The sequence below is a fragment of the Botrytis fragariae genome (assembly GCF_013461495.1).
Source record: "Botrytis fragariae strain BVB16 chromosome Unknown tig00000797, whole genome shotgun sequence".
In the NCBI taxonomy this organism is placed as follows: domain Eukaryota; kingdom Fungi; phylum Ascomycota; class Leotiomycetes; order Helotiales; family Sclerotiniaceae; genus Botrytis; species Botrytis fragariae.
The window spans coordinates 350,344-367,811 of NW_023501013.1; the positions used below are offsets into that span (position 1 = coordinate 350,344).

General features: G+C 42.6%; 5 protein-coding genes across 5 annotated transcripts; 3 read left to right on the forward strand and 2 right to left on the reverse strand.

Moving 5' to 3' along the window:
- Nucleotides 1-19: 19 nt before the first annotated feature.
- Nucleotides 20-883, forward strand: Bfra_010481 (putative major facilitator superfamily protein; the record flags this gene model as incomplete). The annotated part of the gene is made up of 2 exons (XM_037340814.1): nucleotides 20-391; nucleotides 560-883. The coding sequence occupies 2 exons, from the start codon at nucleotides 20-22 to the stop codon at nucleotides 881-883; spliced, it is 696 nt and encodes a 231-aa protein (XP_037186457.1).
- Nucleotides 884-1,631: 748 nt separating this feature from the next.
- On the forward strand, nucleotides 1,632-5,126 carry Bfra_010482 (putative ankyrin repeat protein; the record flags this gene model as incomplete). Its single annotated transcript, XM_037340815.1, has 4 exons — nucleotides 1,632-1,805; nucleotides 1,851-3,013; nucleotides 3,064-3,400; nucleotides 3,462-5,126. The coding sequence occupies 4 exons, from the start codon at nucleotides 1,632-1,634 to the stop codon at nucleotides 5,124-5,126; spliced, it is 3,339 nt and encodes a 1,112-aa protein (XP_037186458.1).
- A 1,688-nt stretch (nucleotides 5,127-6,814) lies between these two features.
- Bfra_010483 (putative nuclear gtp-binding protein nug1 protein) lies at nucleotides 6,815-8,470 on the reverse strand (the record flags this gene model as incomplete). Its single annotated transcript, XM_037340816.1, has 2 exons — nucleotides 6,815-8,391; nucleotides 8,455-8,470. 2 exons carry the CDS (start codon nucleotides 8,468-8,470, stop codon nucleotides 6,815-6,817), a joined length of 1,593 nt encoding a protein of 530 aa, XP_037186459.1.
- Nucleotides 8,471-9,086: 616 nt separating this feature from the next.
- Bfra_010484 (putative glycerol-3-phosphate phosphatase protein) lies at nucleotides 9,087-10,377 on the forward strand (the record flags this gene model as incomplete). Its single annotated transcript, XM_037340817.1, has 4 exons — nucleotides 9,087-9,208; nucleotides 9,267-9,376; nucleotides 9,822-10,049; nucleotides 10,118-10,377. The coding sequence occupies 4 exons, from the start codon at nucleotides 9,087-9,089 to the stop codon at nucleotides 10,375-10,377; spliced, it is 720 nt and encodes a 239-aa protein (XP_037186460.1).
- A 2,463-nt stretch (nucleotides 10,378-12,840) lies between these two features.
- On the reverse strand, nucleotides 12,841-15,109 carry Bfra_010485 (putative chromatin remodelling complex subunit protein; the record flags this gene model as incomplete). Its single annotated transcript, XM_037340818.1, has 3 exons — nucleotides 12,841-14,621; nucleotides 14,744-14,860; nucleotides 15,019-15,109. 3 exons carry the CDS (start codon nucleotides 15,107-15,109, stop codon nucleotides 12,841-12,843), a joined length of 1,989 nt encoding a protein of 662 aa, XP_037186461.1.
- Nucleotides 15,110-17,468: the final 2,359 nt, after the last annotated feature.

A 17,468-nucleotide genomic window follows, 5' to 3' on the forward strand; every position in this document is an offset into this window, starting at 1 on the left:
ACTCGATTGGGTTGGAATGATGCTAGTTGTAACTGCTATCACCATTTTCGTTCTACCACTCAGTTGGGCCGGCTCTCTTTCCCCCTGGAAGTCGTGGCAAACGCTCCTCCCAATACTTCTAGGTGCCGCTTTGCTTGTTATGTTTGTGTTATATGAAGCTAAGCCCAGTGTGCCTATTCTACCTCATCGTCTTTTCCACTCGAGAACTGCAAACATGACCTTAGCGGCGGCCTTCGTACATGGCATGATCCTGATCTCGCTGTTACAGTATCTGCCTTTGTTTTGCCAGGCCGTGGAGCTTGAGACAGCGATTCGATCTGCGGTCTCCTTATTTCCCACCGTCGTCATTAGCGTAGTATTCGCAGCTATCTCGATGATGATGGTCTCGGTCGTTGGAAAATATGTCTAGATTATACGATTTGGCTGGATTATCATAATCCTGTGAACTGGATTGCTACCACCTGTTGACGTCGGCTCGCCATCATCACTACTATTTGGCCTTCCTATTCTTTGGGGAATGGGCGTGTCTTCACTTCGTCTCCTTTTGCTTCCTATTTAGGCAAGCGTAAAAAATGTCGATGATACCGGCTTGGCAATCGGACTATTGCTGACGATTCGAATGTTTGGAGGTCTCATTGGACTCACGGTTGCGTCAACGATATTCAATTCTGTATTTTCTGCTTCCATTACTTCTATTGAATTGACAGGATCTCTGTCTCAGCTCAATAACCCAAATAAAGCTGTTTCCTTCATTTCAGAGCTGAGATCCCTGGAAACATCCCCAAAGGTCCTGGATGCCGTTTTGAGAATTTATCTTGGGTGCTTTAAGACTATTTTCTGCACGATGGCAGGGTCTTGGTCTTATTACTTCTCTTTTTACTGAAGACCTGGACTTGAACAAGAATAATGCGCAAGACCCGTCTTGATGATCGTGAACTTAAGAGCTGGATGCGTAGATGATGGCAGAAGGATAATTAGATCTTAATAAATACGAGCTCATTCAAAGAGTCCCGATACTCAGAGAGACAGCGCATGGTAGGCGCAATAAGATATTGCATCACGTGTGCAAGCTTGGCAGATGCGACTCAATGCTCCTTTCCCAGTTTAATATTTTTGTTCTGCGGTCACTTTACTTGAAATTCCCTTCGCAGTTCTACAGAACTGTTCATCAATACCGACAAGGAAAATGCGCAGTGCAATAGGTAGGTAGAAATATGGAGTTCGTGTCTTTTCTTTGGCTCAGCAGTAAATTGGCAAATGATGGTTGCATTGAGGCTGACAACCACGTGATGCTGACAAGGTGTCATGCACGCAACATTTCGAGCATCGCAGCATGATGACGACTGCGACGAGTGTTTTTGATTATCCGACTCTAGAATAGTCTGTAAGTTTTGAGAACTTTAACAAATAGAGACTCAATAATGGCGTCCATTCAAGAATCATCAGCAGCCTTCATGGCTTTGGCGAATCAGAATGACATTTTGTGAAAAGAAGCATATGAAAAATTTAAGCACGAAGATTTCGATCTATACGAACGATTGCAGTCGATCATAAAAAAGGATTCCAATTTCAAGAACAATGTGGGACAAGAACAAGAGCTTGGCGACTTACTTTTTAGAAAGCGTCGTATAATGGAGGACAAGCAATGGGTGTTTTATTGGCGCAAGAAAGCAATTAAAATTGGACCACAGTTTGATAAGATTGTAAAAATCTTCAAATTAATCAAGCCAATTGGAGACACAGCCGCTGGACTTGACCCCATTCATGCAGGAATTCCATGGGCCTGCGTATCAGTTTTATTACCGGTAGGTATGATATCACTCTCTCTTGACTGGCGCTGATTTTCATAGCTCATTTTGAACCACTCCGAAGAACAGGAGGCGGCATTAAGTGGGCTACAAAAAGTTGTAGAAATCGTCCAACAATTTACATCTCTCAGCTGGGACTACCTCAATTTCTCACAAGGCAAATCGGAGAAGCAACTGAAAGAATCGATTTCGACTCTGTACTGGAAGATACTTCGGTATGAGGCGACTGCAATTAATAATTTCAACAGAAACACAATTGTAAGACACGCTGCATCGATTGTCAGGAAAGATGAGTGGAAAAAGTTGCTCGGTGAGGTCGAAGATTGCAAGAACAATTTCATGAGCGATCTACAACTCAATGACTCGCAAAACCACAAGCGATTTGAAACCGAACTACGAGAGCTGATTTTACAGCTAGACAGGACCGATGAAAAAAATCTTGAAGTCATTCAATGGATATCTGATAAACCACATATTTCACAGCATTACACTGCTCGACAATTACTTTCGGAGTACCCACATGCCGGAGAATGGATTGTCGAGAAATATACCAAATGGCTGCATCAAAATGCAGCGCCTGTGTTTTGGCTACGAGGGACTATTGGAGTTGGAAAGACTTCAATCATGTCTACCATCGTTCAATCGTTCTATTCTGATGTAGCCAGACAAGATGATCAGCGCATGATTTATTTCTATTGTATCTCGCCAACAACATCAGATAATGTTATTCGAAGTCTGGTGTCCCAGCTGGCATGGACGTTAGATGGAAATGCAATAGAAGCTAGCATCGTTTCCATGTTTAATGATGCAAAGCCACCTGACCCTACTATACCGACAACCGATGAGTGGTCGGCCGCGCTTCTAAAATTGTGTCAACGAGTCAGTACAGTCATCATTGTCATAGATGCCCTTGACGAATGCGTTGATTTCAGCAAGCTTCTAGCAAAATTGAGAAAGCTTCAGGCCAAGCAGCTTGATGGTATCAAGTTTGTTTTTTCAAGTCGATTGGATGTGGATGTGGACAAGGTTTTCACTGCATCAGAGGGTGTTATTTTGACCACCGAAGATACATTGAAGGATATGACTGAGTACATTAAAAGCGAAGTGAAATCTAAAGAGGAAGACATTGGTTGTAATGACGAGAAAACCAAGCGACAACTCATGGATCAGATAGTGCTAGTTCTATCAAATCTTGCAGGTGGAATGTAGGTTGTATACCTATCCAATACATGCAGAGTCATTAACGCAATCTTAGGTTCAAATGGGTCACCTTGCAGCTTGCAATAATGTTTCCGATCGAAACTCAAACATTTTTGCCCGAAGATATTGAGATCCAGCTGTTGAATATTAAAAATCGGAACACTTCCTTGGAGCAATCCTTAAACAGTGCATACGAAACGGTATATTTGATGAAGACAAAGCCAGGAGCTTACAGTACTAGCGTCTTCAAGTCAGTTTGCAAATGGCTATTATGCTGCAAAACTGCACTGCGCGCAGACGAGGTTCTTAAAGTTATCGAGCTGTCGCTTGATCATGATCCTAAACTTCAGAGAATAACGCGAAGTCCTTTGAGCACAGAAGTTGTGTTGCATGTAAGATGAATCTTGGATAATGGTGCAGCATTATAGTAAACACTAACCTGGTTTCAACTAGTGCTGTAGCAACTTTGTTATTCAAAATTCGGAAGGCAATTTTCGATTCGCCCACTTATCGGTCGAGGAGTATCTCACCAATCATTGCGCTGTGAAAGTCGAGTTTCAATGTGAAGAATGTCACTTTTTTGTGATGAAGACCTGCCTAGCTTTCATGGCGCCAAAAAGATTTGAGTCGGTTGAAAGAATAAAGCACGAATATGATGTCAACGTGAGAAACCAGACAAGGAAACTGGGTTGGGAGTTTTTTACTTTTGAAAGATATTCCATCTGTTATTGGGCCTATCATGCCAAAAATTCTGTCCCAGGAAGGAGATGCAGGGAACCTCTCTATAAAAGCTTTGCTCTTAGTGCCAAGCTGAGCCCTTCATTAAAGTGGTGGTTCGCTCAAATCGACGCCTATAACTACTCAGGAAGCATGGAAAGCCAGATCACGGATGTTGTAGACGAGGTGTTGGGTGATCTTCCACAATCAAATCAATATCCATCCAAGAGTCGTCTTAGAATGCTGGGAGCAGCCTTCAATCTTCCTGAGATTTTGGAGAACGGGATCAACAATTATAAGGAAGAAGTCGATGCGCCATTACGTGATGGTCTTACCCCATTTCTTGTGGCAATTAGACATAGCAGCCCTGATTCAGTGAAGTATCTTCTGGACCTCGGAGCTAATCCTAATCGAATATCCGACACTCTTCGCGAATGCTACGAGTATGAACCCCCTTATATGCATGACCTAATTCCTGTTGAAGACATGATGTACTGGGTGGCTCCCAGGAGTCGTAACCCCCAAAGACAGAAAGTACGTAAGGAGGTAAAAAATGTCCTTCTAAATCACGAGAAGAGTCGAAACCATTTTCTCAATCAACTCGAAAAGCGTTTGAGAGAAGGCATTTATCTTGATTTATCACGAGCTATGAAATCTTTTTATAGAGCTTCCAATGAGGTACCAATATCCGCAAAGATTTTTGAGGACAGTATCAAAACCAGAGGTCTGGGTGAGCTGGCTCAAGTTCTTGATCTTATGGACGAAGAGACTTTTGATGAAGAAATGGTAGCGGAAATTGTTCGTCATGATTCTTGTGAAACCGTAAAGAAGTTTTTTGAGTTCAAGCACGTCGACTCGATTACGGAGCAAATGGTCAGGAATGCCTTCAGAAGCTATGACTCAAATACCATCACATATTTTATGGAGCAATTGGGTCCTGGTATTCTAACACGAGAGATAGTGATTGATGCAGTGCCTCCATATTACCAGGTTTGGAAAGTAATACTTGGTGTGAAGGGGATCCAGTTCGTCAACCAGGAAGTTTTTGACTCGATGATCAAAAATTCAGTTACCATTGAGACGTTCACCTTTGTTTTGGATTCTTGTGGCACTGAAATAGTCGGAAGTTCACATATTGTACTTATAGCCGGTTCCTGGGTCTATACTCTTGAGGGGTTGAATGCCATTCTTCGTGTAAGAGGATCTTTGGATGATTTGATCACAGAGGAAGCAGTTTTCAAAGCTTTACTGAATCGAAATTTCGATGTGGCAACATTTTTGCTGGAGAATGCTGAGGATGCTCCATCGTTGTTAACCGAACGGATCAAAGATGTTGCTAATCATAGTGATAATGCTGGGATGCTGGTTCTTGAAAAATTTGCCAACAGTACTTGTGATTGATGATTCCGATTGGAAGTTCTGCAAATTGTACAACTTGAAGCTGTGCAGAGAAATAAGACGGATTGCTTTGCTGAGAAGTCTATTTATGGAAGGGTGTTGGGTGAATTTAAGTTTCACACGCTTACAATCAATGTTTTATAGCCTTCTAGCAGGAGGTCCGAACAGTCTGGACTGTAGACCAAAAGTTCAAATTCCTGGAATCTCCAAACCTTTTGAAATGCTGAGATCATTTCAAATATTGAGATAGTTTTGGTTGTTGATTTTTTTTTAGGATAATGAATGCATGGAATTGACAATAGCATTCTCAAAATCTCAAGATGAAACTCTTAAATTAAGCTACACTCCGGACTATTGGGAACACGTTCTCCAAGTGCCAGTGTATCAAAAACAGAACTTAGTTAGATGCCATGAGCATAAATTCCTTTATAATTGAACACTAGCTTGCATACTACGCCTCTATTTCTTTAACACCACTCTATTAATCATCTTTAAATACTCCGGTGCTAGCTGTAAAGAAGACTCTCGAAAAAGGTGGCCTTGCCATGCCTTTGAACGAGCTGGTATTTGTAGGATGTTGGCATCTTATGATTCTGTATGTGCAAGATATTTATGGAGGGGGAAGTGGGTTTCTGTTTATGTCTTGAATTTTTGAGCTTAACTTTGATCATTCATAATACCATCCATCAAATGAGCCACCACCAAAACGCATGATATCTATCGTCAAGATCACCCCCCTCCCACCCCGCATCAAACAGGCCCTCATATCACTTTCCGGCTAGCAATATCAATTATAGTAGAGATATATAACTTCTACTATAAGTATTACGATATTTTGCAATAATTTCGTGCACGCAAGAACCACATAGGTGAAATGAAGCTTTGAAACGAAGAGCGCGCTTGACTAAGCTGTAAATGTATGCAAGGAGATCGATTGGGATAAGCTCGCCTATCTCGTCAGAAGAGCCAACTTTGATATCGATGATCATAGTAGCTGCAACGACGATCCAGATGATATTACGGGCAAGATGCAGCCCAGGATCTCTCTTCTTTCCATGGCCACAAACAGCAGAGGGGGATTCTTCCATCGTCTTACCATGCTCCTCGAACCAGTGATCTGGTATGAAATCATCGAGGTCCGCGCCGAACAGAGCCTCTTCCCAAAAATTACTATACGTATAAGGTATAAGAATATGGTTAATTAGAATGACATCTGTTGTAAATGATCTCCTTGCTTAAATGAGAAACTCAGAAGCGCGTACAATTTTTATTTTCTAAGGTGTCAAGTGCTCTTAAACATTTGAGAAATATCGCATCAAATACTCATGTATAATGAAACCCATAGTATAAATTGCTCCCAAACCTTGTATTTCTGTTCACTTCGAAATTTCGAGCAATAGACCTTGTTGGGTAGATCTAATACCAGTCCAGTTTATGCATCTCAGTTGATAGAATTGAAAGATGCCCACTTCACTTGAAAGCTTGAAATTTGAGGTATCGCTAAACATAACACAAAAAGTTGCCCAATCGAAATTGTTCATCATATAGTTGATTATTTTGTTGTAATTTGTATCTACAACCAACTGACCTGGCCAACTTTTGAACCCAGCCATTACGCCAAACACCATACTGATAACCACATACTGATGATCATGCACAAGATATTCCTTACTGTTATCATCCAGCAAAATCTATTCCTCCATAGCCTCATCCTTTGAAGAACTATCTCCCCATAGTCCCTCCAACTTGAATTCTTCAGCCCACTCCTTAACAATCTCCTTTTGGTCACCCTTGACATCCTCGCCAACGGTGGCACCGGCAATCTTCTCTGGTGCGATGGCCAAAACAGGTGCATCCATCCATCCTTGAATTCTACCATCTCTCCAATCTGTGATGACTGTTGTGGCAGCACTGCTAATATTTGGTACACCACCCTTTCCAAGTCTTCCTCTCTTTCTGGCGACTTGGATCAGGAAATCGGAAGTTGAATCGCCATTGATAGAAACCAATGGCGGTAATCCATAGACATCCATAAGCTTGTTGAGCATATCTTGGGAGGCGCTCAATCTCTTCAGCAACAATGTTACTGCGGGTACTGGGTCCTCAATTTGCTTGGGGGGAATAGCGTTAAGGAGAACAAGTCTGGCTTGCTCTTCAATTTTCGATGCCTTAGAGTTATCGCCAGCGGTTGGGAAAACAATACCGGGAGAATCAAGTAAGGTCAATTTACTATCAATCTTAACTGATCGGAGAGATGTAGTAACACCGGCTTCGGCACCAACTGGGCATGCTGCACCAGCACCACCAAGACGGGATGTGAGGGCATTGATAACAGAAGATTTTCCAACGTTGGGATATCCAATAACACCAACAGAAACAGAACGTTTGAGTTGTTTTGCAGCGGCAAATGATTTCAAAGCCTTGAAAAGTGTTTGCGAAGTACTCTTAACAGTCAATTGACTGTGGTTGAAAGTGTGTGCGTTTGCCGCTGGTCCAGAAGCTCGTAATGGTAAGGTTGGGAAATATCTTCGGAGGTGAATGAGCCATGCTTTGAGGACTGGAGGAGGAATAAGATCGATTTTGTTGAGAATAAGAATCAATCTCTTTCCACCACTTGCAGCAGCCATAACCATACGTTCGACTTCTTTCGATCGGGTACCTTCGGGATCGCGAGCATCGAGGACATATAGAACAACATCTGCTTGATCAACAACTTGCTTGAAAACCTTGTCGAAAGCTTTTCTTGATCCATCCTTTCGTGTAGGTAATCCCGAGAGCTTAACACCATCGAATGCATCATCTTCTTCCGATTCGGAATCATCATCCTCGTCCATCTCATCTCCACTAACAAGGTCGTCTTCGTATTGCGCAGCAGCAGCTTTGGCACTGGCAAGTAAAGCTGCCATAGGATTGGACTCGTCATCGTCATCGTCCATATCCTCGTCCTCATCCATAAGCTCAATATCCTCCTCATCAACACCTTCCATTCTAGCCTCTACCTCTCTCTCGACTTGTTCTCCAGTCTTGGTAGCCTTCGCATCAGCTCGTCGTTTCGCAGCCTCTTCAGTCTTCCTCCTTCTTCCTTCCTCAATCTCTTGCAAGATCTTATCTTTATATGGGAACAAATTTGGAATTCCAGGATCCTTCTTTAATCGCGATCGCCATTCTGGATTTTTCTTTCCTTCCTTACGAGCTTTCTTTTGTTTTGCGACTGATGCTTTCTCGATCTTGTGACGAAGACGCACTGGAACACGTTTACTCTTTGGCTCTGAATTGCAAATCAATTAGTTATTAATCCTTCGGAACATGATAACCTATGTCATTCACTTACTTCCGACTTTAGGCATCTTGAGTACTGTTGTGCAATTCTCAAATAGATGCTGTTGTTGATCTCAACTGTAGTATTTTCGATAATGGAATTTTTCGATTTTCCAAATCCTTATCGCACTAAAATTATTTTCTAATCCATCAACGCTAAGCCATTTTCTCTCTAGCTTCCTTCTACTAATCCCAATCACGCAGCTCCGACAACAACGTCACATGATTCCGCCCGCTTCAATGGAGATGAGCACACTCCCTTATTAGACGCTTCTACTTATTGCTTGTGCTCCCCGCCCACGTCAACTTCCTTCATATCGAGTCAGAATCAAACATCATTACTTTCCTTCATTCTTCATTCTCTATTTAATCTTGCCACCCCCCAAGAAACTTTTCAAAAAATTCACTCAACGATTTAACAATCACGAGGTCTGAATCTATCAACAAAAAAAGTTTTGTTGCATATCTGATTTGAGGAGGAGAATTGCAAAGTTTTAGTCGGATTTAGACGGTTCAAAGGGTCTCTCTCGCCAATTTCACATATCTCAACATCCACCCCACCAATTTACTTACGGTTACTTGGGTTTTGATCCCCGCGATCTTCTTATTATATTCGATTGAATTAATTTTGTAAAGGAAGAGATCATGGGTTCTATTCCACGAGAGTTTTCTGCTCCACCTCAAAAAGTGGTCTTTAAAGGGCTACTTTTCGATATGGATGGTACTATCATTGACAGTACCGATGCTATCGTTAAGCATTGGCATCAGTAAGATTCTCTTTTCCAAATATGTTAATGAGAGATCTTGAATAACAAAAATTGCCAGGCTAGGTAACGAAATAGGAGTAGATCCTAATGTGATTTTACAGACAAGTCATGGGAGGAGAAGTATTGATGTCTTGAAGATTATTGCTCCAGAGAAAGCAAATTGGGATTGTAAGCTCTATTTATTATCTACTCCCAGTCTCGAACTTCCAAATATCTATCAACTACTCTCATCCTTTTTATCTACCCTTAAATCGGCAAGAAGTCTTTTGCTTGGTTTCTTACCATACTACCTACTAGCGAGGCCTTGAAAGAATGCTTCGAAAACCAAGTTTAGTTCTTAAGTATTATTCCATCCGAAGGGGTGACAGGGTTAAAAGAGAAGTGGTCGATTCTCGATCCGAGTGGAATTCGTATCCTAGCTAGATCACGAATCGTGTTCACATTATTGAGCGGTCAACCGTCCCAGCTCTTCTCATTGAGAATATATTTATTCAAACCCACAAGGGCATCCCGCTATAGTTCTGCTCCTTTAACTTCAAACAACCATCATGATACCATCCCATCAGAACGCCTCCCCAAATTTCAACCCCCCACAACCTAACACTCCACCCAGACATAAAACACATGGAAGGACTCCTCCCCAAAAACTACGGGGACGACGCCGTCGAAATCCCCGGTGCTCGCTCCCTCCTCACCTCTCTAATCAGCGCCTCCCACCCCTGGGCCATCGTAACATCCGGCACTTCCCCCCTCGTGACCGGCTGGCTTAACGTCCTCAAACTTCCCATCCCAGAGCATCTCGTCGTTGCAGAAGATGTTCCAAATGGAAAACCTGATCCGAGTTCGTGTCTCTCCCCTATCCTCTCTTAGAACCCCAACCCCCCAAAATACTAACACCCCTCCTCCCAGCCTGTTACAACATGGGCAAATCCAAACTCAACCTCTCTTCCGCTCCCGATGGCTCCCTCCTCGTCCTCGAAGACAGTCCTGCGGGTATCCGCGCCGGCAAAGCAGCCGGGTGCAAAGTGCTAGCCGTAGTAACCACACACACCATAGAACAAGTCGTCGAAGCCGGCGCCGACTGGGTTGTGAAGGACTTGGAAAGTTTGAAAGTTGTAGGAAAAACAGACGAGGGTGTTGAGTTGGAGATTTCGAATGCTTTGGTTTAGATTTGCGGGGATAGGAAGAGAATGAATACTAAGCGTGCATATAAATAGATAGATAGATAATCAATCGTTGAAAAGTTAGTAGTAAGAATATATAGAATATTAGGATACATTTGCGAGACTCGAACAAAAACCCACTCATCATTGCTTTCTTATCCATATCCATAAACCTCTTCCGCTTCCATTCGAACACTCCCCCTTCCCCCACCCTCTTACCTAACAACAATTCAACATCTCCTCTATATCTCCCTTCTCCCTTCCCTTTTCAAATCTAAGAAAAAACCAACATTTACATCCTCAACCGATCTATCTCCCATATTTCTCACATCCCCAATTTACATCTCTAATTGTTCCCATATTCAAACCCCCCTATCCTATCCTATTTCATCTCATATTAGAGTGTCATACAGCTGGGACATCGTATAACAATCTACACACCCCATCACATCCCAGTCCCCCAACCTCACTCCATCCCCTCATTCATCCCATCTCACCCAACACCTCATCATCTCAAGCAACTCCTTCACCATCACCTCTCCCCCTTCAAAGAAAGTAAAAAAAAAAACAAGAAACAATTAAAAAAAACCCCAGAAATTTCAATCCTCACACTCTCCCTCATACCCACCTATCCAAAAGAACCCACAAAACAAACCCCAACCCATTAGCAACACTAACCCCAACCCTAATTCCAACACCTTAATAACACTCAAAGCCATCAAACCTCTACTCTCAACCCAATCCCTCTCAATATCCTCTCTCCATTCCATCTCATCCCATCCCATTCCATCCTATCCTATCCCATTCCCAAACATCTACCCATCTACCTACTCAGGCAAATCTCAAATCTCAAATCTCAAATCTCAAATCTCAAATCTCAAATCTTAAATCTCAACTCCCCAACTTCCCAATTCCTCAATCCAACGAGAAAATCGTTCCAAATTCCAAGCAGTACACATTCACTGATCAAGTTGATGAATCATGTTAATCAATCTCGATATGACGATTAAGATTATGATCAAGATTAATCAACACCAATACCAACCACCATCACCTCACCTCCACCATACTAATATCGACCACACCAACATAAGTTTAAGAACAATCGCAAACACACCCAACATCAACAGAATTATTGCTAATATTTCAATATTTCACTTTCCCCAGAGTATGTATGTTATTTGCACATCTCTATTTCCATTTCCACCCGTATCCATGCATATATATACCCATTCCATCCCATTGCAGCCCATTACGTTTCATTCCCTCATATACCACCACCTGATCCCACCTCTCACGTACCATTCCTCATGCATTACTTCACCTCACCCCACAAATGCACATTCACATTCAACTCAGTATTCCCTTCGATCATCATCATCATCATCACGCACAACACAAAAACCACACCGCCACCATCGATCCACCCATCAATAATGCAACGACACGCACCACACAAATCATTGGAATTATCAACTCAAGATAAACGACACAACATAGAACAGACGACAAACAGTCAGGACTCAATAAATATGTCCTTAATAAAAAACGAAAATGTTTACAAATTTTCAAAACACACAAAACAAACAGAGAGGTATTCCCTTCCAAACTCCATCCCCCGATCCCACCCACACAGTCACCCATTCGACCCTTACGTCCAATATGTGCTTTCATGACGGGTATAACCCAGTTAAATCAATCCCTATGCGTCATATGCCAAAGCCTTGCACGTAATGCAAAAGTGTATATCCTAACCAGCCATAATACCCCATGCTCTTGAAATCGGCAAGAAGTAAACAAACAAATCCATCGATGCATGCCCTTGCTTAGATAAAAAAAATTCAACGAAGCTAACCCTTAGCTCATATGCATTTCGTTGCCACCAAAGAATTCTCACACATTGAAAGTTGGGAGGTAAAAGAGAACAAGGAACAGACAAAGGTAGTTAACGCAACAATGAGAACAAAGGTGCCAGGGTACCTTTCATATCCAAAGAAAAGGCACTCGGGAAGAAATTAAGTGGTGTGATGTTAAAAACAGAAGAGGAAAAATACATCGAGAAAGAGAAGCAAAAGAAAAGGAAAAAGAAAAGATAAGGTATAAAACTGAAAAAGTTATTGAACGAACAAGCGATAATAAATAAGAGCCTTAAGAGAGAAAACATGCCATAGCTATACAGAAAGGCAGTCCATTTGGATGCTTAGCATTTGAAAATGCTTTGGCATGGGAGAACCGAAATAGAATATTGCTGTGTTGTGATGTAACCCCATTCCACCATTGCTGGAGAACATTCGATGTAAGATGCGTTGGAGCATGGACACATCCAGATCGAGAAGTAGCATAGGCGATCATATTGATCTCGAGAGGTGTGTCATATCCTTCGTTTCATTCCCGTTTTCTGGCATGCATCCTACATTGTGATGCCATCATCTAACGTTGACTATGTAATATTCGTCCTTGTAACTCCATCTATTGCGGTTGACCTGTCCAACCCCAGCCAGCACTAGTTCCAGTAGGTTGTTGTGGAGCCCAGCCTTGAGAGCTAGGCTGGGAACCGGAGGTTGTAGGTTGCATAAATTGCTGATTGTTTGACTCAGGTTGATAAATATTTCGATTTGGTGCTGCGTAATTTTGCCCCATTCCTTGCATACCAGAATATTGTAATGCGGGTTGCATTTGAGGATTGCTTCCTGGTTGTCGAAGTGTTGGAGGGGGAGGTTGATGAGGAGATTGTTGTATATGTGGCGATTGTTGACTAGGATGGGGTGGGTAGCTTGGGTTAAACGCATGTTGCTGTGGGGACTGCTGTGGTTGACTTGATGGCCACATCTGATTCTGAGACGTGAATTGATAAGGATTCGTCCCTTGATTCATATTGCTCGCAGACGCAATTGGTATGCTGGGAGATCGCCCTGCTGCCTGCTCCTGTCTTGATGGTGCACTTCTGATCGGAGGCTGTGAAACAATACCAGGTTGATGAGAAGCCTGAGAGTATGAAAGATTCTGTGGGTTCTGATGTGCCAGAATTGGTTGCTGCGCAATACTTTGTGATGCTCGTGGTGAGCGCAAATTTTGTGCAGATGGAAGACCGTCGTGAATACCCGTAGCTTGCACAATGCTACCTCCAGAAACCTCATGAGGTTGCCTCCACCTTCGTTCCAGATACTCGTGACTACGGCTCCGTTGTTGATTGATCTGCTTACTATATTCAGCTGCTTGATTCACATGATTTGATAAATCGGCATGTGAACTAGGCTGAGTCCTATCTTGGTACGCGGTCCCGGCTAGTTCTTGTCTTGGTCGTTGAATGCTGCTATAGTCTCTCAAACGCATATCTGTTTGTTCTGGCGCAAGAGTGGTTATCATGGGCAGTGGGTTAGTGGCACTAGGAATACCCATCATAGCAGATGGAACCGCTGCTTGCGGGTACCCATAATGTCCCGGGCCATTGCTATAAATATCGCCATGGTGGTGACTTGCAGCAAGAGCAGCGGAAGCTTCGGCAGCAGCGGCGGCATCTCGGGCTTTTGCTGCGCCCGGTCTCTTTTCCCCGGCAAGATCATCTTCCGTGAACCCTTGCTTGCGTGCTTTCGTTTCCCAATAATCATCTCTGACCCGACGCCCATTAACGATAACTCTGCTACCAAATTGCCGGAACATGGATTTTGCAGTCACGATCGCTATTTGGCGAGAGCGGTAAGAGAAAGGTAAGATTTCTTGATGGATTAAATCTTCCTTCTCTGCTTGGGTGGCGATGATCTTGTAGAGAGATCTGTTCTTGTTGAACAGTAGATACGAGTCCCGATATCCTAGTACTCTGGCACACTCTGTTGCTAACATGAATAATTTATCTCCTCGATTTGGTACATAGAATGTTCGACACCTGTATTCGCGTCCATCTGTCAAATGTCCCATAGCTGAAACCTTTTTCTCACCCTGCTCATCATATTCTCGTGGAATATACTCATCTCCCTCTGCACCTAACTGGTCGGTGGTGTGATCCCTCACAGTTGGTAAGGCTTTGACAACTGTCTTAGGAGTTGGCTTGGGAACGGGCGTTTGAGCCAAGTTTGAGCCTGGTGTACGGTTATGAGGTAAGACCGTATGCTGCGACTGAGGAGTCTGCGGCTGGCCACTTTGGCTTGAGGCTGAGGTTGAATGTGGCATTTGGCTTTGTTTAGAATTTTCCGAGGTATTGACGGCCGACTTCAACTTCATGGGTCTTCCTCTCTTTCGGGGCTTTAAGTCACCTAGAACAAGATACAAGCGTCAGCAATTTTTTTTGAAAGGGTAAAGTAAGTGCGCATGTAACATATCGTTACGGTAGGTGTGAATAAAGCGAACCCCGAATATATGAGGAGTGATAACATACCGTCATCTATATGATTATCCACCTGTGGTATTTCATTATATGTATCTGGAGAGCGGCTTCGCTTTATTCCTCGAGGACTTTCATTTGGTGAAATTGCTTGGGCGGGGTTGAGAGCTCCTATCGCATCGCAAGATTCAGTCAGTCAAACGTTCATAGCTTCTCAGGATAAGAACATATAAATATACTAAGTAGATATATTCATTTGAGGAAGGAAAAGGGAGCTTCAAAAGATATTTCCAGTCTTATCAGCATTATCTAATAGAGATTATAGTCACCTTGATTCAGAGCTTGAGGATTGATAGTTGTGGGTTGAAATGGAGCTTCATTACCACCCCCTCCAAGACCATTTGTCACGGCCGAGTACATGACGAAATGCGCAACGGAACGGAACGCAACGCAACGAACGGGTCGACGAGAAGAAAAGTACAAAGGAATAAAAAATTCCAAAATACTTTTCAAGGACAGTATTGGGCGATGAGATATATGATATTAAACTTGACCCCAACTCCTAACACTTTTCACGTTCGGCGCGCGTTTGCGCTATCGTCGCAAAAAAAAAAAAAAAGATGTAGGAGGTTTGAATGCAAGCTCCAAGATTTGATGACTGCGGCGTAGAAGCCGTTCAGCTGCATTAACGAAGCGATTTGTTCTGCACCATGCATGCGGGCGACTGAAGAATCCTGTAGCTGGAGCTTTTGGTAGTTTAAGGGATTTTAATCAAGTAGTAGTGTCGTAATAGTAGTGTAGTGGAAGGTGGTGTGAATAGTGTACAGTAGTGGATAATGTGGATAGTTATATGTAGGGTGAAGGGTTGCTGATACCAGGCCGAGCGGATAAGGGAAACGGACCCTTGAACGAAAGCCAAAAAACCAGATGTCGATTAATTGGAACCCCGGAAAATGAACGATGTATATGCAAGAAAAGTGTATGTAGTATGTGGTATGTGTGTGTGTGAAGGATCAAGGTCACAACGAAAACAATTCCCAATCATATAAATATGAATATAAATATAAATATAAATATATAATTTGGGGTCTTTCCTCCCTTTTTTCTTGCGAGTAGTTATTGAAGGACGTTTGGGTCTGAAAGTACTAGGTGGATAGGATAGGTGATAAGTTGTGTGTGAAATTTCGATGGTTCCTTTGTTGGATGGTGGTTGGTGGTTTGTGAAGAGGAAGAGGAAGAGAATGAAGAACAGTATTAGGTATGGACATATATGTAGGTGTGTTATTGGGGCAAAAAATCAATAGTATTCCGTGATACTCCTTATCAAAGTAGATCAGTATAAGATACCTGAAAGGTAGTAGAGTATAGATGATTAGATCGAAATCATCTTTCGATAAAATTGAACAGGATATATGACAGGTTGCGCGACGGCTATCCTATACTCTCTCAGGTACAGTCTTGTAATTTGGTACCTATGGCTTTTCTTAGTCGACTCGGTCTCGGTAGTTATATGGTAATCGTGGGCATTTGTAGCTGTTCGTACGAGGGTCTTTGGGATTGATCTTGGGGTCGTGTCGATGAGAAATGAGATCAGGTAAGCATGTCATTGATCAACAGATGGCCTTTTATTCGCAACGAACTCGTGGGAGAGATGCCGTGTATGGAGTAGTGGTGGGTGGGAGATATAAAAAGATTATGGTCAATGTGTAGTATGCACTGTGGTATGTAGTCACAGGAGGAATTATGAGAGGGAAATCGAAGCTTGAATATCTGCTGTACTAACAATAATAATAATAATATTAGCAAAAAGAGACAGAAATCCTTCCCTCGAATACAACAGTAGAGAAGAGGTAAGTCAACTACTACCTAGGTAGGCAATGAACTAATGATGATAGAATGACCGAATAAAGATTGATTGGTTCAACTTACTCTTTACCTAGATAGGTATAGATGAAGGGGCTCAGTAGGTTTCGAAGCGAGTCCGTCTTTCTTTTCGCCTTTGCTTCAGTCTCTCTCTTCTTTATACAATAACAAGACGTGGGAATGATGAAGAGAGGATACCAGTAGGTAGAAATTCGGAGTTATCAAATGCTCAAAATGATAGGTGGAAGAGGAGTCAACACTAAGAATCAAAGCCGAGTTAGTCCCGCACAAGTATCGAGACACTCTAGAGGAAAAGAACGCGACCAGAAATCCAGAAAGCTAGACAAGAAGGCTTCTCTCTCTTCTTTTCCGCTATGTCGTTATCATACATGGGCCTGACTGCGGAAACTATGACCCTGGTAAGCATTGCGACAAATGCTACTCAAGGACTTGCTGCGCCAGACGCAAGGACGAGGTACGGTACAGGTAAAATGTATCTTTTGAAGCTGGGCGTTCCAAGGTATTTTTCCGACTCGACTTTGTGATTGGAAGATCCAGCTGACAAGGGACAAGTTGATTTCTGGACCGCCAATTAAATCGAAGAGTCAAGTTCCTTTCAATTGTCCGAAATGAGAAGTAAATAATTTACATTACAGGATTATTGAAAACCCTAGGTAAACGAAGGAGGAGATTCTATCTGATTCGAAAGTGCTTGATTCTGAAGCTTGAGATATTCGCATGGTATCCTTTATTGTGGTTTAAGTCATTCTCTTACAGTTGGATGGTTTTGTTGCTTTCCCAAGTGTCCTTGTTTTGATTGATATTGGTAGGTATTCGCGATTGGCAAGGCAAAAGCGCAATGGATCTTAATAATAAAGTTTCAAGGTTGAAGGGGTCCCAAGGTCGTATTTTTCAT